The 22,070-nt window shown below is 39.7% G+C and overlaps 1 protein-coding gene across 3 annotated transcripts in view; it reads right to left on the minus strand.

The window, feature by feature from the left end:
- EXOC6 (exocyst complex component 6) overlaps positions 1-21,173 on the minus strand; it is an 86,560-nt gene extending 65,387 nt beyond the window's left edge. For 2 of the 3 annotated variants that reach the window (XM_082286559.1, XM_082286560.1), the window contains exons 1-2: positions 20,938-21,173; positions 530-701 (exon numbers count right to left, since the gene is read on the minus strand). In XM_082286559.1, the coding sequence (XP_082142685.1) occupies positions 530-701; positions 20,938-21,059 (294 nt within the window). In that variant the 5' untranslated portion in view covers positions 21,060-21,173. The remainder of the gene's footprint in view (positions 1-529; positions 702-20,937) is intronic. The other variant, XM_082286561.1, reaches the window with a different exon arrangement.
- Between the last annotated feature and the right edge of the window lie 897 nt (positions 21,174-22,070).

Below are 22,070 nucleotides of genomic sequence, written 5' to 3' on the forward strand. Positions count from 1 at the left end.
CATAATTCACTATTCTGCATTCTGATCTGTGAGTAAATCTTGGTTCTCCTATCTCATGAAAACTACTAACATCACCTACTCTTCTGCACATTACAAAGTAAAGAACAATTTTTTTTCATGTATAATTGTGGTATTTTTAGTTTTCTAATAAGGACTTCAAATTCTTCTAAGGTCTGACATATAAATGCATGATTAGGAAAAGACCTATTTCAGAAATACTGTGTTTATCATTTGTTGCTCTTTACCTTCTGAGAAAGTCTTTAAAAAAGGCAAAATAATTTGGTAGCATTTTCTGAAAACATACATTAAAAAAAATCAGAATGAGATCTAATCAAATATTCAGCTTTGTAAATGTAAATTACTGTATCAGGTAACACAGCTTTAATCACAAATCCAATTCACTTCTAAAAATTGCTGCAAACATCAGAATGCATGTGATAAATACTAAATTAATCTTCAGTAGAAGAGTCCAGTTCCTTCTTTTAGATTCAAAGATGATATATGAAACTCTGAAAAACTTGTTCCTTACCTTTAGTTTTTCTGCATCAGCCCTAACTTTAAGAAGTTCTGTAATAGCATCCACAAAGCCCTGATGGTGAAAATTGCACATTTTTTCTATCTCCCTGTCATGGTTACGTATGCAGGCATCAAGTTTTTCCATAAACTTCTGATGTGCATTTGGTTGGTCATCATATACAGACCTATTAAATACAAATAAGAAAATCAGAGTTTACTTTTAACCCCAGTTGAAAATAGTATGTATGCAACGATCTTTATTGAAACCTATCTCTCTTAAAAAGAAAATAAAAGCGAGCAAACTTGATGTCAGTGGTATCCTTTGGTGGATCCACTCCACCAAAATCAGCGTTAAAAAAAAGATGGCACAAAACCGAGAACTGATGGCACAAAACCCAGCCCTTATGGCATTAATCCAGGTGCTTAACCAGTTACATCATGGTTGACCTGAGCCTCACTGGTCTGTTATTTATGCCCTAATGCTCAAATATGGGTACAAAAGAATCAGTTTCTCCAACCACCTCAAATAGCATGGATCGCTTTTCCATCAAATTCCACTCCTTGCTAAATATAAAGAAGTGCAAACATACAAATTTGCTTTCCCGGTATTCCTACCAGCAGAGTTATCCAACTAAATCAGAGCCGGATGACTCCAGCCGGAATGACCGGAGCATTGTGCGGCAGCAGCCGGACCCCTGGCAATCCCCAAAGCTCCGTCCCCACCTGCCCACGCCCACTGGCTCCCAGGGCAAAACCGTGGCATGCACACGCCTAAGGCTGCTTCCTCCATGGGATCTAACTGTCAGGAAGGGCTAGAATCGGGTCTTTTGGCTTATTTTACTAATTCTTTAATAGCTCACTTTGAAACCTCCAGGAGGAAACATGACTTGGGAGAAATTACTGACGCCGTTTGCTAAGCAGCATCAGAAACAGAAATCTGTGTGCAAAAAAGCTCCAGCATAAGAATGAGTGAAAGAGGCAGAGGGCAACTTAAACCTTTAGACTTTGTCAGAGGAAGCAGGAGGTTTTACATAGAACAGTACCAAAACCAAAGGTATGGAGTCCCCCAACAAAGACAAGGCACAGACAGTTCAAAAAGTTGATTAATAATTTCATACATCAACAGCAGCAAAGACAGGCAGTTTTAAAGTAGCTTCTCACACAGAATGAGAGCAGCAATACGAGGATGATTTAGTCATACACATACAAACGTTTGCAATGCAAACTACGAGTGTTAGACAATAGAAGTGATCAAAAATCTTTAAATTGCTTTTTTAGCCTCTAATTTCCTTTCATAATTACAAAGTTTTCTCCAGACATTTATAAGGAGAAGCTGGTTTGTAAAAAAATAAAAATTTTAAAAAGTTAAGATGAGGAAAAGAAAAGGCTGAAGTTCCAACGGTTTCAGTGTTGCTTGCAGAAGTACAGTCTTAAGTTCAAGAACCAGGTAACCATGAGTCAAAGCCTCTAAAACTCTTGAGTAGACAGAAAGTACTTCCCTCCCAATCTTCTTGGAGAAGTGTGATTTCCTGTATTCTTCAAGATTCCCTTTTCTAACCAGACCCCTGGGCTTTGATGAGATCTGGGCTCATCATCAGCACAACAAACCTATAGCTGAGTGTCTGACAGGAACGTGACCTTTCAGTGAAGAAAAGGATGCAGAAGAGATTGAAAAGACTTGTAACAAGATTCCTTATGCTTTTTGAGTGTCTTTTAACCTCGTACAATATATTCAGAGAAGCAACTGAACTTAAGAGACATAAGAAAGGCAATATGCTCTCCTACATTCTGAAGGAAGAAAGCCAATTCCTTACGTTCTGCTTGTTACAGGTATTTTCTCAGGGCAAAACTATTGAACAAAATATTCCAAGAACAACCCCTTTTGTTGTTGGGGACAGAAAAATAAGGCTATGGTACTGAAAGTAGGTTCTTTCCTCCAAAGTGCACCAGGGGAAAAATAAGGTTGTTTACCCATAAAGTGGTTCACCCCTCACCATTTCCACTGCCACAGTTTGAAATGACAGCTGGAAGAAGCAAAAGTGTGCCCGTAAGTCTCTCCTCTTGAGGTTCCTGTCAGACCGCCTGAAAGGGCTCCCTCAAGGCTGCCCAGGATGACTGAGCTTTAAAGGGCTGTGGTCAATGGTCACAAGTGACCTGCATCTGCCAGGGGGAAATACCCACACCCAGAACCCAGTGCTGGCTGGCGGGAGAAGCAGCATCCTGGCCTGGGAGGAAGGAAAGGCACAAGACACAGTGGGCATTGAGTGAGGCCTCATTAGGCAACCTAATGTTCTGTGTGAGAAGACACAGGGGCAAGCATGTGGAGCCTAGCACTGCCACCTGTAAAGAAATGGGGAAAGGATGAGAAAAAGGTTCAATGACTGATGTTGCAGCACTCCAAAATACAAAGGCTGGTTACATGAATATTGCGCCATTAAGAAAAGGGTCAGAGAGGCTGGAAGCTAGAGGGTGGACACAGAGGGACATCCAACTGTCTTCAGAGTCCTTGGAGAAGAAAAAAAAGATTAGGAGGACCAGATGTATCAAAGTGCCTTCACAGATAACTGGAAAGCATGAGCCTCCTCTAAACGCGCTGGACTCATCACCTATTCTGCACTGCATGCTAAAGCAAAAAGACAGAAAAAAAACCAAAAACCAAACCAAAACAACAAAACCCCAAAAACAAACTAACCAACCAACCAACCCAAACAAACCCAACCCAAACAAACAAACAACCCCCCCCCCCCCCCAAAAAAACCAACAAAAACAAACCAACAAAACACCATACACAAAAACAAAAGTTCATTTTATTACTGCTTTCTTTAGCCTTTCTGTTTAAGGGTGGAAGAAGCCTTCAAGTTTAGGTCTCCTTCCAGTGTTCTCAAAGAGAAGTGAGAAAGGAGGCATTATCACAAAGACAGGAGACTTCTATCTATCACCATGTGCTCAAACTGTAAATTGTGTAATGTAAGTATAAATGAAAACAGCAGTAAAACTCAGTAAAGAAAATACATCTAAAAGGAGAATGAGACTGCAAAAAGATGGTGCAAGAGGAACTGCATACTTGAGTTTGTAAACTAAACTTTCTTTGATGGTAGCAATGCACTGTCTTTTTGGACTTAGTTATTGCCTGATGATCTGAAGGTATCCAATAGCTGCCTTGATAACTTTTTATCCATTTCACATCCCTGCCAACGCTTTCACACATGCTGTTAAAATACTGAAAAAAGGGAATCCTTTGCAATCAGAAGATTGCTCCTTAAAATGATATCAAAAAATTCCAGAAAACACAGCCAGAAGTTCTGGAAGTACATACAACATAGCATAGGTAATACAGTTTTCACTGTTATAAAAATCTGCATTGATTAGGTTTTCCTCAATATTAAGGCTGCTTATGCTTAAATTTAATGATAATAAAGTACTGGTTTTTAATCTCAGGGGTATTATCACAATATTTAATTGAAAATAATACAGGGAATAAATGTTCGAAATGGGGGGGGAAGAAAGAAATAGTGTGTACCTCCCAACGCCTTAATCACAAGATTACCCTACCTCCTTAAAATAATAGTTACTGTTTTGTGTCATACATTGTACCCTTTTCTGCAAAGATACTAATAAAATTGTGACCTATGATTTAAACCAGTATTTTGACAGAGCTCCCCAAGATGCACCAGCAGTATAAATTCCATGTTAATTACATATGTAGACAGCTCCACCTTGTGGGAACAACAAATCAACGCTCGCTAGCACACAAGTGAATAAAACCCTGAGAAAGAACTGCTTGCCTTGGCAGAAATAAATCAGAGTATTTAGAAGAAATTCACACTTTGTATCACAACTTTCCCATCTAGGTGAGAAGAAGATGAATTAAACGGGTTTACTGACTCCCTTAGGACACTGTCCTCTGAAGACACTTTACACATGCTGTTTCAGGGGCTTCAGAACAAAGTCTGGCCTAAAGCACTAGCCTTTGTGAAAAAGTAAGTGTACACTGGAGAGCCAGGCCATCTCTGGCCATGGACAGAAACCAGGCTTTTTCTCAAAACTGCAAACACAACTGAGACAATACACATCTGATTTACCCATTACGGAACATCACACATCATAGTTTATTTCTGATACTGAAGCTTATTTTCCATACATATATTTATTTCAAAGATTATCTACACCTATCTAAATAAAGTAATTGCTACCTCTGAATAATTATCTGAAAGTGTACATTTCAACAGATAATGACACTGCAAGAGATGCGGATAACAATTCTCCACTTTTGAGAACTAAATTATCAGGCAGACAAGTGACCAATATTGCAGTACCTTGAAGAGACATGGAATCCTAAAAGCATCCTAGAGATAATTTTTTTAATTACAAGACAAAATTAACTGAATTTACAACACACACACAGAGTGTTTTCTGTTGGAAAGTGAGTGAGGAAGTAGTAACCCTTCTAGCTCCATTTCTTCAGGAGGTGACAATTACATGCAATTATGTCTACCCTAAAAATCTCTCTCTCACTGAAAATTGCTTCACATCCAGGAGGAGGAAGTGTCATAAAAAGGGGAAAATGTGCCTAGGATACCAAAAGAAGTTTTACATGTGTAATATAGTTCTTTCAGGTTCTGTTTACATTTATACACCTCTGAATGAAGAGCCCCAAGGATCTTCCTCAGCTTTATGGACCCCTGAAGTAGATGCTGATGGTCTGAAACATAGCACAAATTTGAACTGTGTCAAACCGAAAGACATGATCAGTTTTTATTACAACTGCTTTCAACCTCTGATCTGCACAGCTATAGGAACCTATAGACTACTAGTGCTTGATTCATACCATGAAACTTTGACAAAGTTTTTTCCTTGGTAGGAGTCTTCAAACTGGATCAAAACAGGAGAAAATCACTGTTGTTGGAGACTGAAGCTTGTATTTGATTTTGGCGCCCAAAAAAACCCAAAACTGCACAACGTTATCACCTTAATTTTCAATCTGGAATGAGATAACATTAACTTGAATGTTCCTCCCTAATCGACAGGGCAAGCAGGGAACCCATGAAGAGCACAAGCAGAGCTGAACAACTTTCCTGGTAATGTGTAGCAGGTTCTTTGTCTATATTCCCAGAACTCTGTATATAAACTGAGACACATTTTTTTTTTCACTCATCCCAACAACTGGATGAGTCATATTAAAGTCAGTCTAGGTAAAAAGAAGATAGTGTAGAAAGTAATTGAAAAAGGAAAAAAAAACAAACTAGGAGTACTCAGAGACCAACCTAAAGGAAAAAGATGTCTCAGTTCACTGGATACATTTTATTGCAATAGGGATATTTTTACCTTGATCTTTTTTACCAGGTAAGCTGAAGGGAGAAAGACAAGCATAAACAGATTTGAATTCAGGTCTCAAGAAAAAATGAAGTAGAATTTTCAGATATGCAACCATTTTCCAATTTAAAACAATAAAATAAGTTTACTTTATACCGTAAAAAAACTTCCCTAAAACTTTTACTTTCAAAACTAAACCACAATATGAAAAACGTGTATTTAATAGCTCTTACTGATGACTTTTTGTGTTTAAATGTAAAAATATATTGAAGCACCAGAGGGCACCATCCTATGCACAAAAACACCAACTGTTAAGTAAGCAAAAAGGCTCATCTCCAGAGAACTAAAATTCAGTCAAAAATTGTAAAACTTAACATGCCAAGAATTCCACACGACCCTTCAAAAAATAATACTAAAAATCAATTATCCTGAAATCATCTGATCTATTCCATAATGATAAGTCCGTACATATACATTATCACTCCAAGCGAGCATCATAAATGTCTTCACAAATGGTTACAGTCTCACTTCAAAAATACATTTCTGCTATCATTTCATACAAATATTTCTGTGCATGCAATTAAGGATAGATGTCCTTAAATGCCTGAGTGTAGGCGGGATTGAAAGAGAATGAGCATTTCACTAAGGAGGATGGAAATAAAAAGTTAGAAGCAAAAAAAAAAAAAAAAATTGTATAAACCCAAAAATTAATTTAATACATTGACTGGACTACTACTGGAAGGGCAGACAATTGACATGCATACAGACTATTAAGTGTAAAAGGAGAGGAGACCAAAATTATTTTCTGTAAGTTCAACAAATATCCCAAATTTGCTTTTTCCCCTCCTCATCTCCAGTTTATCTCTGCATCTATGGCCTCTAGACTAGAAAATGACAATAACCAGACACCTAAATACAACTTTTACTGTAATCTTCTTGGTTTAGCATGGAAAAATAATTGCAAGAATAATCAGAATGGCAACTAAAGTAATTTGATCTCATATATATAGCAATAGTTGTAACTTTTCAAAGGAGAAAAGCAGAACTGCTCAGGAACTCACACTTCAGGCAAAAAAAAAATGAACTTGAAGAGTTTATTTTATTAAAAATAAAATCTCCATACTTTCATACAACAATAATGATTCAGAAGATAATATGAATTCCTGGTTGGTGATAACTTTGTCACTTAAAAATCATTACTAGAACAGTCTATTAAATAAAGAAAAAAAAAATATTTAACAAATCCCATTGGAGTTTTTAAAAAAATATTGTTTCTTGAAGGTTTTGGGGATTGTTTTGTGTGTTCTTTTAAATAGGCAACGATTCTATTTTTAATTGCAATCCATATTCAGGAAAGACAAATCCGAGCTCATGAAGCATTACTGTAAATTTTTTGAGAGAACAATTCTCCTAGTAATCATTTATAATAATAGGCTCTAGCAGCAACAGAAACTTTTAAAACAGATCATGTATTTTAAAATAGCCAAAAAAACATGTCAGAAAATAGAGAAAAAAACAGCAATCTTTTTACAGGACAAAGAAACTCCTTATTAATGACTTGCCACCTTTCACCATTTTCACACCTCCGCCAACCCATCCTGTTCTGTCCCATTTCTAGGATGAATTGCAGGTTTCCCCAGCCGTGCCTATATTGCCATAGAGTCTTTCATTTCCTGATTACACAAGACATATGAAGCAATTAAGAACTGTATGTACACATTCCTTTCAGGATACTGATAACCACTCAGTAAGTGCCGATCAGTTACAACTCCATGAATGCTGTGACAATGACAGGAATTACATGTGTCTGTACAACAGTTGTACAAGTTTGACATGGAATGTAAGTCTGACCATGCAACTTCTGACCTGCAATGGAAGCAAGAGAAAAAGATTCATTTGTAGAGCTTCAAATTAAGCACTGTGCAGGGGAGAAAAATTACTACTTACTTTGATCAATTAAATGCAGGCACAAAAGAAACCCCTTCCAACCATACACTTTTTATTTAATGTTTCAAAGTAATATTTAAAACAAAACACACACACAAATAAACCAACTCCCAAATGAAGAGACTGTGCTTATGGAAAATAATGTTTTTACTACTAATATCTTGCTATCAATGCCAATTTTGTCCTGATGCTGGAGATGCCCTCAACTAGCTCCCACACACACATTGCAAGAAGTGGCCCACTAGATGCTCTTCCTATTTCTCCCTTCATTGAAAAAACATCCCAAATGAAACAGTAACACAGAGATATACTAAATAAAATTATAAAATTAAGTAATATTCACAATTCAAATTTGCATGATGAGTTCAGTGGGAACAGTGCAAGCACAAAACACTGACAATGCAAATTAAGATTCTGCCCTTAAAACAGACCTGTCACTGTGACTATAACCATGGCATCCCTAACCACGATACTGTATCACACACTCCATTTGAGCTGCAATTTCACAGGAAACACTGCAGAAACTTCCTTTGTCCTACAATATACAAAGATATTTTCTGTTTACACAAGCTACAAACTTTGTAGGGATTTTTCCACAGAGTAATTTCATATAGGTGGCTGCATACACCCTAAAAAGCTTTATAAAATAATGTCCAGGTGTTTCCGGTCATTCAATTGCAGTTATGGTAATAAGCACATTTCTTAAAACCTAAGCAGCCTTTCAATGCCAGACACTACCTACATTCCAGTTCTGCCACTCTTACTCATAATTACATCTCACCACTCTATTTAAAAGCTCACATTACATGCCAGAACAACATAGAACTCAGCTATGGCCTATTCAGAGAAAAGATTTTATTAATCTTAGTTTAGCTATTATGCTTTGCTTGCCTGGTTTTCCTGGATGTGCAATTTCTGTGAATTGTTCTCACTAATAGTATCCTGTTTCTATGAGCAGGAAAGGGCTGAGTACAGTTTGTTAGTTAACATTACTTCCTATAAGCAGGGTCCTTATTCTGTAGTAGCAGCACTAGAGCAGTCATTGTTCATGCTGGATAAGCAATGGATCACGCTGATGGCTGTTAATGGACATCCTCTGCAGCAAAACACGAACTGATAATCAGTATACCCAGATTTGCAATAGACTTCCTCCTTCCTGTTTTTACACTGCTGACCAAGGAGATGCCTCTTCCTGCTAAGCCTTTGTGCGACTTACTGATGTATGAAGCAAGAAACTGAAAAACAAGTGCTGCGCTACCACTTTTTTTCCCAATTTTGTGTTGTAATAGTAGATAAAAAGGCAGCAAAGGAAATGGCAGCTTCGCTCGCTTTGGTACTGGCTATTGCCACAGAATGAAGTGCCAAGTTTGGCCATCTGTTTCATATACCCACATGGATACGAGTGGATGTAGTTGGAACCTATGTTATTTCATAGAATATAAAGTAGGAAATTGAAGTCCATATAACAGTATTTTTATCTTCCCTTAATATTTCCACAGACTGTTTGTTACATAAATTGTTGTATTTTAGGAGAAATGGATTCATCCGTAAACCAAATTGTGAGCTTCTAAGTTCTTTTAAAAAATTTGATCAGATTTCTATTACATATGTACCAGAAATAATCAGGCATCTATTACAACCTCTAGCTAATCTGTCAACTTTATCTAGAGCACTTGAGACATAATCTTTGAGATAAAAACAGACCAGTTGTTTTGGTAGACAAAATAAATTTCATATTTCAACAATCTCATATGTCTCTTCACAAGACATATGAAATAAAACAGAATATTTAATGTCAGAAATGTTTAAGTTACTTCAATAGGCTTTGAATATCAGTGCTACACAGATGTAAATATATTATTTCACAAATTTAAGAAGTTCCAGATTAAATAAAATTCCAGTAATTTAAAAGTTTCAAAACCTGGATTGGATTAAGAATGTATTCTATTCAATACAGATCAAACCATTTAACTCTTTGGTGCATCGCATTCCTCTGCAAACCTATAACCAAATCATGCATTTTACAATGATTTTATATAATTCGTTTTTGTTAACTCTATGAGCTCACACACCCTACACATAAAAAATCATAATGTATTTAATTCATGTAAAACAACAGTCTGTGCTATATATTCTTTGCATATCTCCCAGGATCACTGAAGAAAATAAAACATGACTTCTAAAAAAAAGTCTGTTTTCAATTTAGAAGTTGAACTGAAACTCACAGTGTTTCTCTCAGTTAGGAAGCAATTAACAGTGTTGAAGCAACTGACTTACTCCAGTTCTCGACCTGCTCGATAAACAAACCAAGAAAATCTGTTCATTTCTTAGGGAAAGGTGACACTCCAGCATAGCACAGGAGCTCCACATTTCAAGAGAAGGTAGCACACACTGGCTAACTGCTTACAGCTTCCTTCGTGTATGAAACAAACCAGAACAAATATACAGTATAAAACTGTATCTACTACATTACTTTTCTGCTAAAATTAACTCAAAACAAAACTTACAAGGAAACATTCTTTCCATGAACAAAATGGGGTAAAAATCCTTCAAAGTCACTCTATGCCTAAGGAAGAGTGCAAACTGTGTAAGTCCCAAAACTTGAAAGTTTAAACACTTCCCTTTGAAGCTGAAATGTCTCAAAAGAATCCCCCAGGTACATATACGACAGTATATGCATTATTAATTTTGTATTACTCTGATACACAGGAGAATTGCAAGTTACACTCACTGCAATTTTGCAAGCAAATTACTTTCCCTGAGAAACAGTGAAAATCCCACTGACGGTATTAGAACGGAACACTTTTCTCATGCTATATATATATAAAAAAAATCCCCAGCATCTTTTAGGTCCTCCCTATCCAATCCCACATCTTTCCATCAAGGCTGATGCACTCTAAAATCTGTTTCCTTCCTTTTTAATACCTCCCTCAGTGATTAAGTTCCCTACTAGTTTGCTATTACTGGCAAAGGTTGAGGTAAAGGAAGGGCTTCAGCCAGGCTCCAGGAGAGATCATTAACTCCTTCCTGCACTGGACCCAGTCTGTCAGGAGTACAGATAGTTCCACAGTAGACATGTACAAGATGAGGAAGAGATGCACTGTTGAAAATACTTCATCAAGCTGAACACCAAATTGAACATTCTGCCATTGTTATACCAAGGTCTGTGGTGACAGGGATTAGGTTTGGTCATTTCAACCATCATCAGAAAATAGCCAGAAAGACTAGCCACAGCTAGATTTTATAACTAGCCATAGAAAGCCCTTCAGCAAGACAAAATCTCATGTGATTACCTGATGCTGATGCAAAGCTATGTCTATATTTTTTAATGAGTTAGTACTTAATAGCTTACTACAACCCATAAAAATAGCTTCTTATTTTCAAATCCTTTTCTGGCATTATCTTAAAAGAATTATTTAAGACATACTAATCCTCATCAACTTGAATGAGCTCATATTAGTAGTACAAGACATAAAATGCAACATGACAAAACTTAAAAACACACCAGCACTTACTGATCAAAACCAGATTTATATTTAACTGAATTTTTCTAAGGCTCCTCAGGTAGATATCTGTATTGAGGAAATTGCAAAGTCTTGGAGCAATAGTTCAGCCAGACACAAAGCGAGCTGGAGCACAGGCTATGCTGTTGGCTTTCCAAAAAAATCTGCAAGGAAGTAAGCACCTGTGTGACTGGCATTTGTGAAGGACGTAAAATTATGCACTTCCTATGCACATGGCAGGTCCGAAATCTGGGTCACCAGACACTGAATAAAATCAGCTTGAGGAATAAGTCAATGAAGAGATGACAGGAATAAGAACTGGCTTTTCTGAATTTAACTGATGTAAGAGTGCACAAGAATAAGCTGTTCATATGAAGAGAAGGCTAAATTTAAATGAGAAACAATGTCACAAACTGCATTAAACATCTATTAAGTACACTATTCTGATGATGATGCAGCAGATGATTTCCCTATTTTAAAAGCTTTAATGTATTTTGAAACTTGTTTCCTAAACACTGGGACAATTTCAAGCTCTTTGGTAATGCTTGGGAAATTGGAGAGAGCTGTTTCAGAACAATTCACACAGGTTACTAGGTAGGTTAAAGATTCACTTGGCAGTTGCCCATTTGGAAATCACTGCAAGAATTGAGTCAGAAGCTGATGCATGAACACTTAAAAGATCAAGATAACCTGATTTCTAGACACATATTTCATGACAAACTTAATCAGCATGTAACCTAAAGATTTTTTCACAACAAAAAAATGCAGTACAGGTATGATTACCCACAAGCAGTTTCAGGCTTTATAAAAACTTGAGAATATGTTGAAACTTGCAGCAATGCAAGTGAATCTTTCTAAAATACTTTTGCTACCAATGGCAAATCTGACTGATCAGGCTACAGAAAAATCAGAACTGCAGTTCTGCTGCTGAATGCCAGATTAATCAGTCTACAGCACAGACTCATCTTATGACCTTTTGTCTCTATATAATGGACTAGCAATAAAAAAAAAATTGCTCCTTCATAGCAATATACATCACATAGACAGTTGCGTTATCTGACTGTTGTCTTTCAACTTAAATACTTGGAATACCATCAAATCCTGCACCAAGTAACAAAATCTGCAACTGACACTACAAGCAAGCCTCTGTTTTTTTAGGCTACACTGGTTCACAGTGAGCAGGCCATTCTCCTTACTCCATAACAACCCAGATACAAAACAGAAGTTAGCTATTATAATACAGGTAAACTGATATATAAATATACGTGCTGGTTTGGGCTGGGTTGGAGTTAATTTTCTTCACAGTGGCTGGTATGGGGCTGTGTTTTGGACTTGTGTTGCACACAGGGCTGATAATACAGAGATGTGTTGTCATTGCTGAGCAGGGCTTACACAGAGCCAAGGCCTTTTAGTGCTGCCACACTGGTCAGGAGGCTGGGGGAGCACGGGAGGCTGGGGGGAGACACAGCCAGGACAGGTGATCCCAACTGACCAAAGGGATATTCCAGAGCAGATGGCATCATGCTCAGTACATAAAGTGGGGGAACAAGGAGGAAGGGAGGAGACATTTGGATTGATGCCATTTGTCTTCCAAAGTAACCACTACTTGTGATGAGGTCCTGCTGTCCTGGACCCGGCTGAACACCTGTCTGCCCATGGGATGCAGTGAATTCATTCCTTGCTTTGCTTGTGTGCGCAGCCTTTGCTTCCCCTATTAAACTGTCTTTATCTCAACCGACAAGTTTCCCAGCTTTTACCCTTCTGATTCTCTCCCCCATGCTGCAGGTGGGGGAGTGAATGAGCAGCTGGGTGGGTCTGGCTGCTGGCTGGGGTTAAACCACAACAATATGCATGAAAGTACAGTCTGTCACCTGATCCAAAAGAGACCACAGCTATCACACACGGAATTTCCAGTTCTTTTGGGCTACTTTGTAACTTTTCTTGAAAGGGAACCAGGAATGAAACATGTTAACTTGAAAATTGAGAAGGGCTTGAAGACAGACCATTAATAGAGACTACAAATTTTCAAAGCAGTAACTTACAATTCTGTAAAAGAAAAAAAATACAATTTGAAATCAAAATATATGATCAAACCACTAAAATTCTGATTTATAGCACTGGCTGATGATCTCAGAGTACTCTTATTCTGTATTTAAAACAAGACTAAGCTATAGACAAAAATGCGAATTGCTGGGTCATACTCCAAAATAATGAAGACACAGAAAAATTACTTTAGACAATCCTACCAGACAAGTAGGACCACAGGGCAAAAATGAGGGCAACCACATTTTGTTATTGGATAACCACATCACAAATCCCAATAGACCATAGGCAAGTACTCAGAAAAAGTATTTCCCTGCCTACAATTGTGTTAATGCTGTACCATCTTCCCACGTTTTGAGATTTCATTCATACTGCCTATGTTACTGCTCACTAACTGTTGTGCTGAAAACACAGAATCACATAGCCAAATCATGCCTGCTAGTAACTGTAATGTAGACTTTCAGTAAAACTGAAGCTACATAACATTTAGGCACTTTGCTCATTTTGCTTTGGACAGCCCCCCTCAATGCATACAAGAATATCTCCAAAATACAAATTACAGACCCCAGTCCGGGCAAAGCACCTGCAGTTGCAAAGTGTACCGCAATACAGTAAAAGCAGCAGAATTAGACTCTCATTCCATATTTCTAACTCTGAATTTTCTTAGAGACGTTGATCAGTAAAGGACAAAATAGTCTTGCTTATTTTTCAAATGATGCCTTACTGAAGTGTAGCATTTACCTTTGGCTTCTCTGTAACTCAAGGACAGAAGTACAGGATGAACAGCTATCAATTGGTTCTAACACTTCAGCCAAACTCATTTATGACATCCAACCTCCAAACTCTGTTTAACCTAAATGAGAAAAACCCAGCACTATACAGAAATGATTTTGCTTTGCAGTCTCAGCTCAGTGCTGCTTTTACCAGTGCAATGCAGTCCTAGATCAGTGGAGGTGACTGCAGCATACTGCAGCATCAGACAGAAATGCATCGACTGAACGGTGCTTGTGGGTGTGATTGCTGCAGCCAGAGACAACAGGCCAGTGAAATGTCTTCACAGGAGGCTCTCTAAGAACTCTGCAAAGAAGTTTCACAGCCAGCACAACTTAGAGCAACCTGGAAGATGCTCTAACATCTACGAGGCAACAGCTTGGTGATGACCGATTTCAGGAAGAGGGAATTTGATTAAAAGCATTTTTACACTGACTTTTGAGGAGCACTTTCCAAGCTGTGACTGTGGGTTAAAGCTACAGAGTACATTCCACTTATAGATACATCAATAGGCATAGCACCTCCTTATCAACTTCACCTTAGCTACAAAATTTCCATTACCAAATCCCCCACAGTTTTTATATTTAATTTTACTTCTGTATTTTTGTTCAGTCAATGAACTGTGGGCATGGAGGTACTCCACTGACGGCTGTGCATGGGAATCACAGAACACTGCAAACTTAGTGATGCAAAGCTCACAAGATGAAGTGTTTAGAGAAAGTCTACCATATGCTTATGAAATATATTGCCAAGCTAGAGTTTAAGAGTTAATTCATTTATTTTTAAAAAAAGCTTTGAAATACTACACATTACTACAGACTCAAAAAAACTCTTATCTATAGTATACAGAGCACTGGCAGAACAACTCCTACTCTGTTGAGTTCCACTTTGACCTATTTCAACCAACCATAAACTAACCATCAGATAAGGTCAATTACTTTCTTCTGAAGAGAATTTATCTTACTAGCTACCACAGCATGTCCAACTGACTATTCAAGAAGTGTTAAGATACAGGCTTCAGTGAGGGTCTTAAGTTTTTTGTTAATAACTTTTGGGGTTTTTTTGTTGTTGTTGGGAGGATTATGGGAATTGTCTTTCTTTCTGTCGTCTTCCATTTCCTTTCCAAAGATTCGAAATGAGATAGCTCTCCCTGAGAGAAGTGCAGAAGTATGTATGAAACATGAATTATACTATATTAACATGTTATATAAAAAGGTGAGAGCGATGAGCCTTTAACAAGTTTTGTCATTAATCTCATTTTGTTAGCCATTAAAGCCAAAAAGATGTTGACAGAAGTTTCATAGAGTCTGATGAAAAAAAAATTAATCCTGCCTTGCTATATACACAGTGTGCCTATTTAATGAAAGGCTTAACTGCTGGCTTAAGTCTCATTTATAGTGATACAGCATGTGTTACTGAATTTAGAGATGAAAGTAAAATAGCAGCAAATTTAAATCACTAAATTCACACAGTTAAAATCTAAAAAGAAAATTAATTTCATCCAATACAATCTCTTCATCTCTTGAGATGCAGAGCAATCTTTAGGAGCTAACTCTCCTGAACAGTAAATAATCCCAACTGCACTAGCTGTATGTTGATTCCTCCTATAAAGGACCTGCATTTCACATTCCTCCTTATGGGTAGATCTCAGCACTAGAAAATCACCTGCAGGATCAGTCTGTATGTTGTTCCTTAACTGTAAATTATACACAAAACCATTATATATCAATAAATGCTATTATTTTTTCTATAATAAGAACAAGTGCTGCCACTCTTTAGCAAGGTAAGAAGCAGCACCTGGCAGGGACAGCTATACCAAACCAGCAAGAAAAACACTGAAGAAAAACAGGAGCAAAAATGTGTTTCCATGGAATCTACATACGGCCCACAAGAAAAAAGTACACATCCTTTGTGAAGCATGGATGCACTAGGAAGACATTTATGTCTTGATATTAACAATTAAGGATAAGTCAGATCCTGCATATCCTACAATCTTCAGCATTTAATATTACCTCATGCTACTTATCCGAACTACTCACCTCAAGTCCCTTCTTTTGTTCTGCTATTTAAGTAGGTATGTTGGTACTTTATTTCATGTGGCAGTGCTATAAATATTCTCCCAGCATTACAAACCAGAGATTACAAAAATATTCCATTTCACATAATGAAATTAACATAATTTCAGTCATTACGTGAGACAACTGGCTTCAATAGCTTCTGTGACTGGAAATCAATGGATCACTTCATGTTGTAGCCTTATGCAATTGCACATAGAATTACTCAACTCATTTCTTTGATTTATATTGTTTAGCAAGTAAAACCTAGATCTCAGGCAGAAAATAATGCTCCATTTTACATTCATGCTTTTGTTCATTGAAATAGATCTGGTAATTAGATGTGGGACTTTAGACTTTTCAGTTTCACACAGCAATTCACAAATTGCAACAGACAGAGCTGAGCAGACAGCTCAAGTTTTGTTTTTAAACACTGGTGTTCTTAGGGAGTAGAAGCATATTTCTGCGGTGTTTGCTGGACTTCTTTCAAAACACTGAAGAGTAACCACGCTTTAACCTCATTCTTTTTAATTTGTAATTGAACACCAGAGGTTAAATCAGACCAACATGCACTTTTTTCCTAAAAATCCTGAAAGTCAGCAATGCAAAATTCCCTTACTGGAAAGTCAGTGATAGGACAGGAACACGCAAAAAAATAAGAAGTTAAGTTTTAGTATTTATAAAAACATTAGCAAATTTTAAATGCTTAATATGAATGAGAGATTCATATAGTCCCTTCCCCATCCACGCCTGTGGTTCCCAAACCTGCCACCTTCTGCTGTGTAGCCTAATTCTCTGTCCTTTCCACAGAATACTCTGATATAAGCTCTGTACTGGAAATGGCAGCGAAACTGCAATTATATCTAATATTTTGGTGTGGTTTTTTGCAGGCATCAGCTTCAACCTGCCTGGGCTTGTAAAGTGAAACACTGTTAAACTGCCTCCAGGGACAACTCAAGTCTGAAAGCATCCCAGCTACTTTCTCTCAGCCTAAGCCCACAGACTTGTCACATGGGAAGCTCCTTGTGATGCTAAGCTTCAGCATCTCCACACTGTATTCCCAACAGCAGCTGTGTTTAAGGAACATGAGGGGAGATCAGAGTGCAGTTTGCTCCAAGCTGACCTCCCAAGACCAGACTGACGCAGCAAGCAGTCCCTGTGTGATGTCTGGATGACCCCACCACACTCCCCATGGGGGTTCTCAGAGGATTGATTAGCCCCAGCCTCACACAAATGTCCAGACTGCCACCTCCCACACAGCTTTGGAGGATCCACACACAGCCAACCTCAAAATCAATTGCTATGATGTGCAGAATGGCCCATTTGGCATGCAACAGAAATTTCTCTTCTACCAGTTCTCAGCACTGGGTTCCTCACCCATGCACCCCATGTTCACCCTTTCCCAGCCCTGTCCACACTCTCTAGGAGGCATCATTCCCACTCCAGGAAAAGCCAGCAGCACCATGCTCACTGCTTTGCAGCATGCTGCCACACAAACTGCCTTTCCCAGTTTTCTGCACACAGGCTCACTGTATCCTCTCAAAGAGATAACATTCAAATTCACAGTTGTCTCTCCCCTGTTTGGCTAGTGCCTATGCTTTTTTATTCCTTTCAGACATCTTTAATCAGGGAAGTATCTTTAATCAGGGAAACATCAGCAAAGCTCCATGATGAAGGCCCCCTTTCCCCCTGTTTCCTCTATAACCCAATTCACTCACCACAGGCCCTGCCCTTATCTCCCCAGCTCTAAGGGAAAGGCACTTCGACGTTCGCCTCTAACAGGAGAGGTTATGCAAAACCTTTTCTTCAACAAGCAGGCTAGGCCATTTGGCAGTATGTGGAATTGGAGGGAAAAGACAGAAAACCAAACCACTGAAGTCATGGCACAGCAGAAATGCTCTAAACACAGCCACATTTCCAAGGAAACTGACCAGGGTAGTATATTTCAGTCCTCATCATTAGGGGTTGCATAGTGGAGCGCTGCAACACCCACCCATGATACGGTTTCGGCCCCGTTCTCAGCACAGAACCGGGGCTACCGGCACACCCAGGGAGCTGACTCTTGTCCAAGTGCGGGGCAGCAAAGGCCGGCACTGGGTTACGGCGGGTGCCCCAAGCCCGGCCACCCGCATCGGGCCCAGGGCCGGGCACGTCCCGAGGCCGCACTCCAGCCCGCCGGAGCCGGGCCGTGCCCGGCTGCTTCCCCGGTAGACAATACCAGGGAGCGGCCAGCCTGGAGCCGGGGCACAGCCGCCGTCTCCGCTCGGCCCCCATTGCCTGTCAGCGCCCCGGCACGGCGTGACAGCCCCGCTCCCTGCCCGCGCCGCACCGGCCCCTTCCCTCCGCCCCGCAGCGCCCGGGGCGGGGGGCGGCGGTCGGGCCCCCGCGGAGCGGCACCGGGGGCTGCTCGTCCCCTCCGCGCCCGGCGCGGCCGCTCCCGCCGGCGGCGCTGCGGGCGGCCCCGCGCCGTCCCTGGGGAGCAGCTGTCAGAAAGCGCGGCCGGGCTGGGCCGCGGCTCCCCGGGCCGGCGGGCGGGCAGGGCGCGGGAGCCTCGCCCGCTGTCGGCGCAGCGGCCCCCACGCCCCGCACCTCAGGGTGGGTCCCACGCAGGCCGTGTCGGTGCTCTCGATCTCCTGCAGGATGCGATCATGCTCGGGGAGACTCTCCGCCATCTTGGATGGGAGGGACCCCGCGGCCGCGGCGCTGCGGGAGGCGCCGAGGGAGGAGCGGCCACGGAGCCGGGCGGGGGCCGGCGGGAGCGGCCGGGGAGGGCTTCCCGTGCGCGCGGGGCGGCGGGGAGGAGGGAGGGAGGGAGCGGGACAGGTGAAGAGGCGCAGGTTCGCACCAGTTCGCCAGTGCCCCGCGGTCCTTGGCAGGGGAAGGGCTGCGCCGGGGACGCCAGGGGCGCCCAGCAAAGGCCCTCCGTCCCCATGGCATCTCCGGGCACTGATGTCTGATAGAGACTGCGGGCAGCTGCGTCTGCCCGGCGCCAGCCGCTGCGACCCGCTCAGCGCACTGTGACAAACGAGGGGCGCGCAAAATGCGGCCCCTCTCCCGGACGGACCGGCTGCCCTCCCCAGTGCACAGACGCGCTACACAGACGCCTTGAAGGTTTATAGGCTTCAACACGGCCTTTTCCACTGAGCTAGTTCTGGTTTGTTTCATGGCGTGCTTTTGCTTTATTATTATTATAATTTATTTGGTTTGTTTTGATTTGACCACTGCCGCACACGCGGCCCGTGCCCGTCCAGGCAGGAAGGCACCGACCCCTGAGGCGGCGGCGCCGCGGGGGTTTCTGAATTCAGGTTATGTCACTGACTTCAGTCCTTCCATTCTTTACGTGATAGAAACTTGGGGATCGGATTTAAAAAAGAACAAAACCAAGCCAAAACAAAAAAAGTGCACCTTTACGTGCAGTGGCTTGCTGTGTTTCAGTAGAAACTGACATACTGTTTCCTAGTGCTTTGTACAGCAAAGCTTCATGTGTCAATGAAGGAGGAATAACCTATTTTCTATTTAAATTTTACGTTTTGTGGCCTGTGGCCAGGGATTAACTAATCCTTGGGGTTTGCATGCTCAGGAGGCAGGATGCACCTGCTTTCTGGGCAAAGTTCTCTGCACACAAGTAGGAAGCTCGTGTAAAGAAATAGGCTAGATATGTAAAACTTCAGCGTGATGTGTAGCTACTTTTTCCCATAAGGAACTGACAGCATTTGACAAGTGTGAATGCATCAAGGTCTACAATTGCATCTGACACCCTTCCAGTTACTGTTATCAAGCTCATCATCTCTCCTGCTCTGGTGCAACTACACCTGTACATGAGTTAATAAATGGCACCGAAGATGGTGCACATCTTGTCTATGCTTGTGCCTTTATTATATTCAGCACTGATTCAGATAAATTTATTAATGATGCCTACTAAATCAACAAGGACTACTCTAAATGTAAATGAGTGCTTACAAAGTGCATGATGCAAAAAAAAAAAAGGTAAAAATCCTACCACTTGTATTTCCTTCAAGAAATCACTCAAATGCAGTAACGATCTTCCCACATTCCTTTTTTTCCCACCATCAAAATACCGAAGTTATAGATTGACACATTTTTCAGGGTAAATTTAATTTTCTTTTTTTAGCCTGATCGTTACTGCAACCTGACGCCTACAGTGCCAGGCAGGCTATTTTTAAAACTCTTCTGCAGATACTGACAATATACCTAGACAGATTACAAAATAATCTTTTATGTATTACTTTTTTAAAGGATGAATATGCAGAGGAACTTTATCAGTTACACTTTTACCCTTAGATAGTTACCATAAGCTGCAAATTAAAACAAAAACTAAATGTTCAGATATTTTCGAATATCAACAGTAAAACCTTAAGTAGTTGTGTCTTTGGTGATTAAAATAAAAGTTACCTTTATTAAAAATTTAAGAATAATAAGCAGTTAATTCTTTAAAATTATAGCTGTAAACTTCAAACTAAAAACACTGCTACAAAAAAGACAAAATTTCCCTTTGTTTTCATTTTTAAGAGCACTTTCTTTTTTCATAAATCTGCAGCCAGCCATCAGTAACAGATTGCTTTGTCCTGGTGAAAAGAAAGAGCAGAGTAGGTGACCTTGGTTTGTATTTTTTCACTTAGGGCCAATCACGTTGAAATTAAACTCAACTTTCCTGTAGGCTTCAGGGTCAGGAAAACAAAGTTTCTAATATATTGTGCTGGCTGAAAGAACAGCTATAGAATGGAACACATCCATCATGAAGAGTATAGTATTATCAAAAAGAAGCATACCTTAGGGTGGTTCCAAGAGGCAGCTCAAAGGACTGGATCTCAGCAAGGGCATTTTCGTATATTTGATCTTTATTTTCTTCTAGATACAATTCTGACAGATTTGACTTGCTTTTCCTTGCCATAGAGTAGCATAAAACTAATCTAACATTAGGAGAGGACTTTTATTCTGATTATTATAGTTGACTAAGTGACTCTGTAGTCAGCAAAACCAGGCATAAAAAAAAAGATCCTGTGCTAACCTCGTGACTCCTGAGGACTTTGTGTCCAAGAATGGTGCACAGCTGCTGTTTTCCTGTCTACTGGTAACATGTGCCTCGTATGCAGTACCCAGGCCTGCACAGTCTTTTGTGTGTGTGTGTGTCCAATATATTTATCTTAACAACAAATTTAGTGCCAAAATAATATTTTTACATCCTTGAAATAGCTTGTCATTAATAAATAGTAAACCTGAAATTTAGTAATTTTGTAAACATAACTTTAAAGGAATTTCAGACGCTAGACATCAATGCTTAATTCCTCTGTTAAGTTTTATGAGATTAAAACTATTCTTTAAAAAAATTCTATTTTCCTTTTGCTATATAAAAAGCTTGCACACAGGGACTTAGCTGGATTTATGAAAGGTTTATGGATCTTGTAAAGCAGATTAGAAAAACAGAAACATGTTCTTGTCGTTTTCAGTATTAGTAGTTGCTACTTACAACAAATTGCAAAAAATTCTCTATGATAACTGTGGGTTTTATGTGTGTGAGCAATAAAAAAGATGTTACTAATTTATTATCTGCATGGAAAAAAATGGATAAATGTTGAGAGCAGTGCTGCTGTCACATCATTGTCATGATGATGGCAAAGAAAACACTTTACACAACTGCCATGAATTACTTTAATTTCAGACAGTTATTTCAAACATGAGATTGGACTTTAGATCTTTCAGTTTAAACAACTTTTTAGAAGGCTAATTCAATATTATTTGGATAATCAAACTTAATATATTTTGGGTTTTTAAATATTTCACGAGTTTTAATCAAAATTTGGCTCCGAATCTCAGTACTGCTCCTGACAAAATTGATGAGTCCAGACACTCGCTGTGCACTCAACAGTTAAATGCAGGGAAACAGAGATTACTCATTTTTGAG

The sequence above is a fragment of the Coloeus monedula genome (assembly GCF_965178545.1).
Source record: "Coloeus monedula genome assembly, chromosome: 8".
Classification (NCBI taxonomy): domain Eukaryota; kingdom Metazoa; phylum Chordata; class Aves; order Passeriformes; family Corvidae; genus Coloeus; species Coloeus monedula.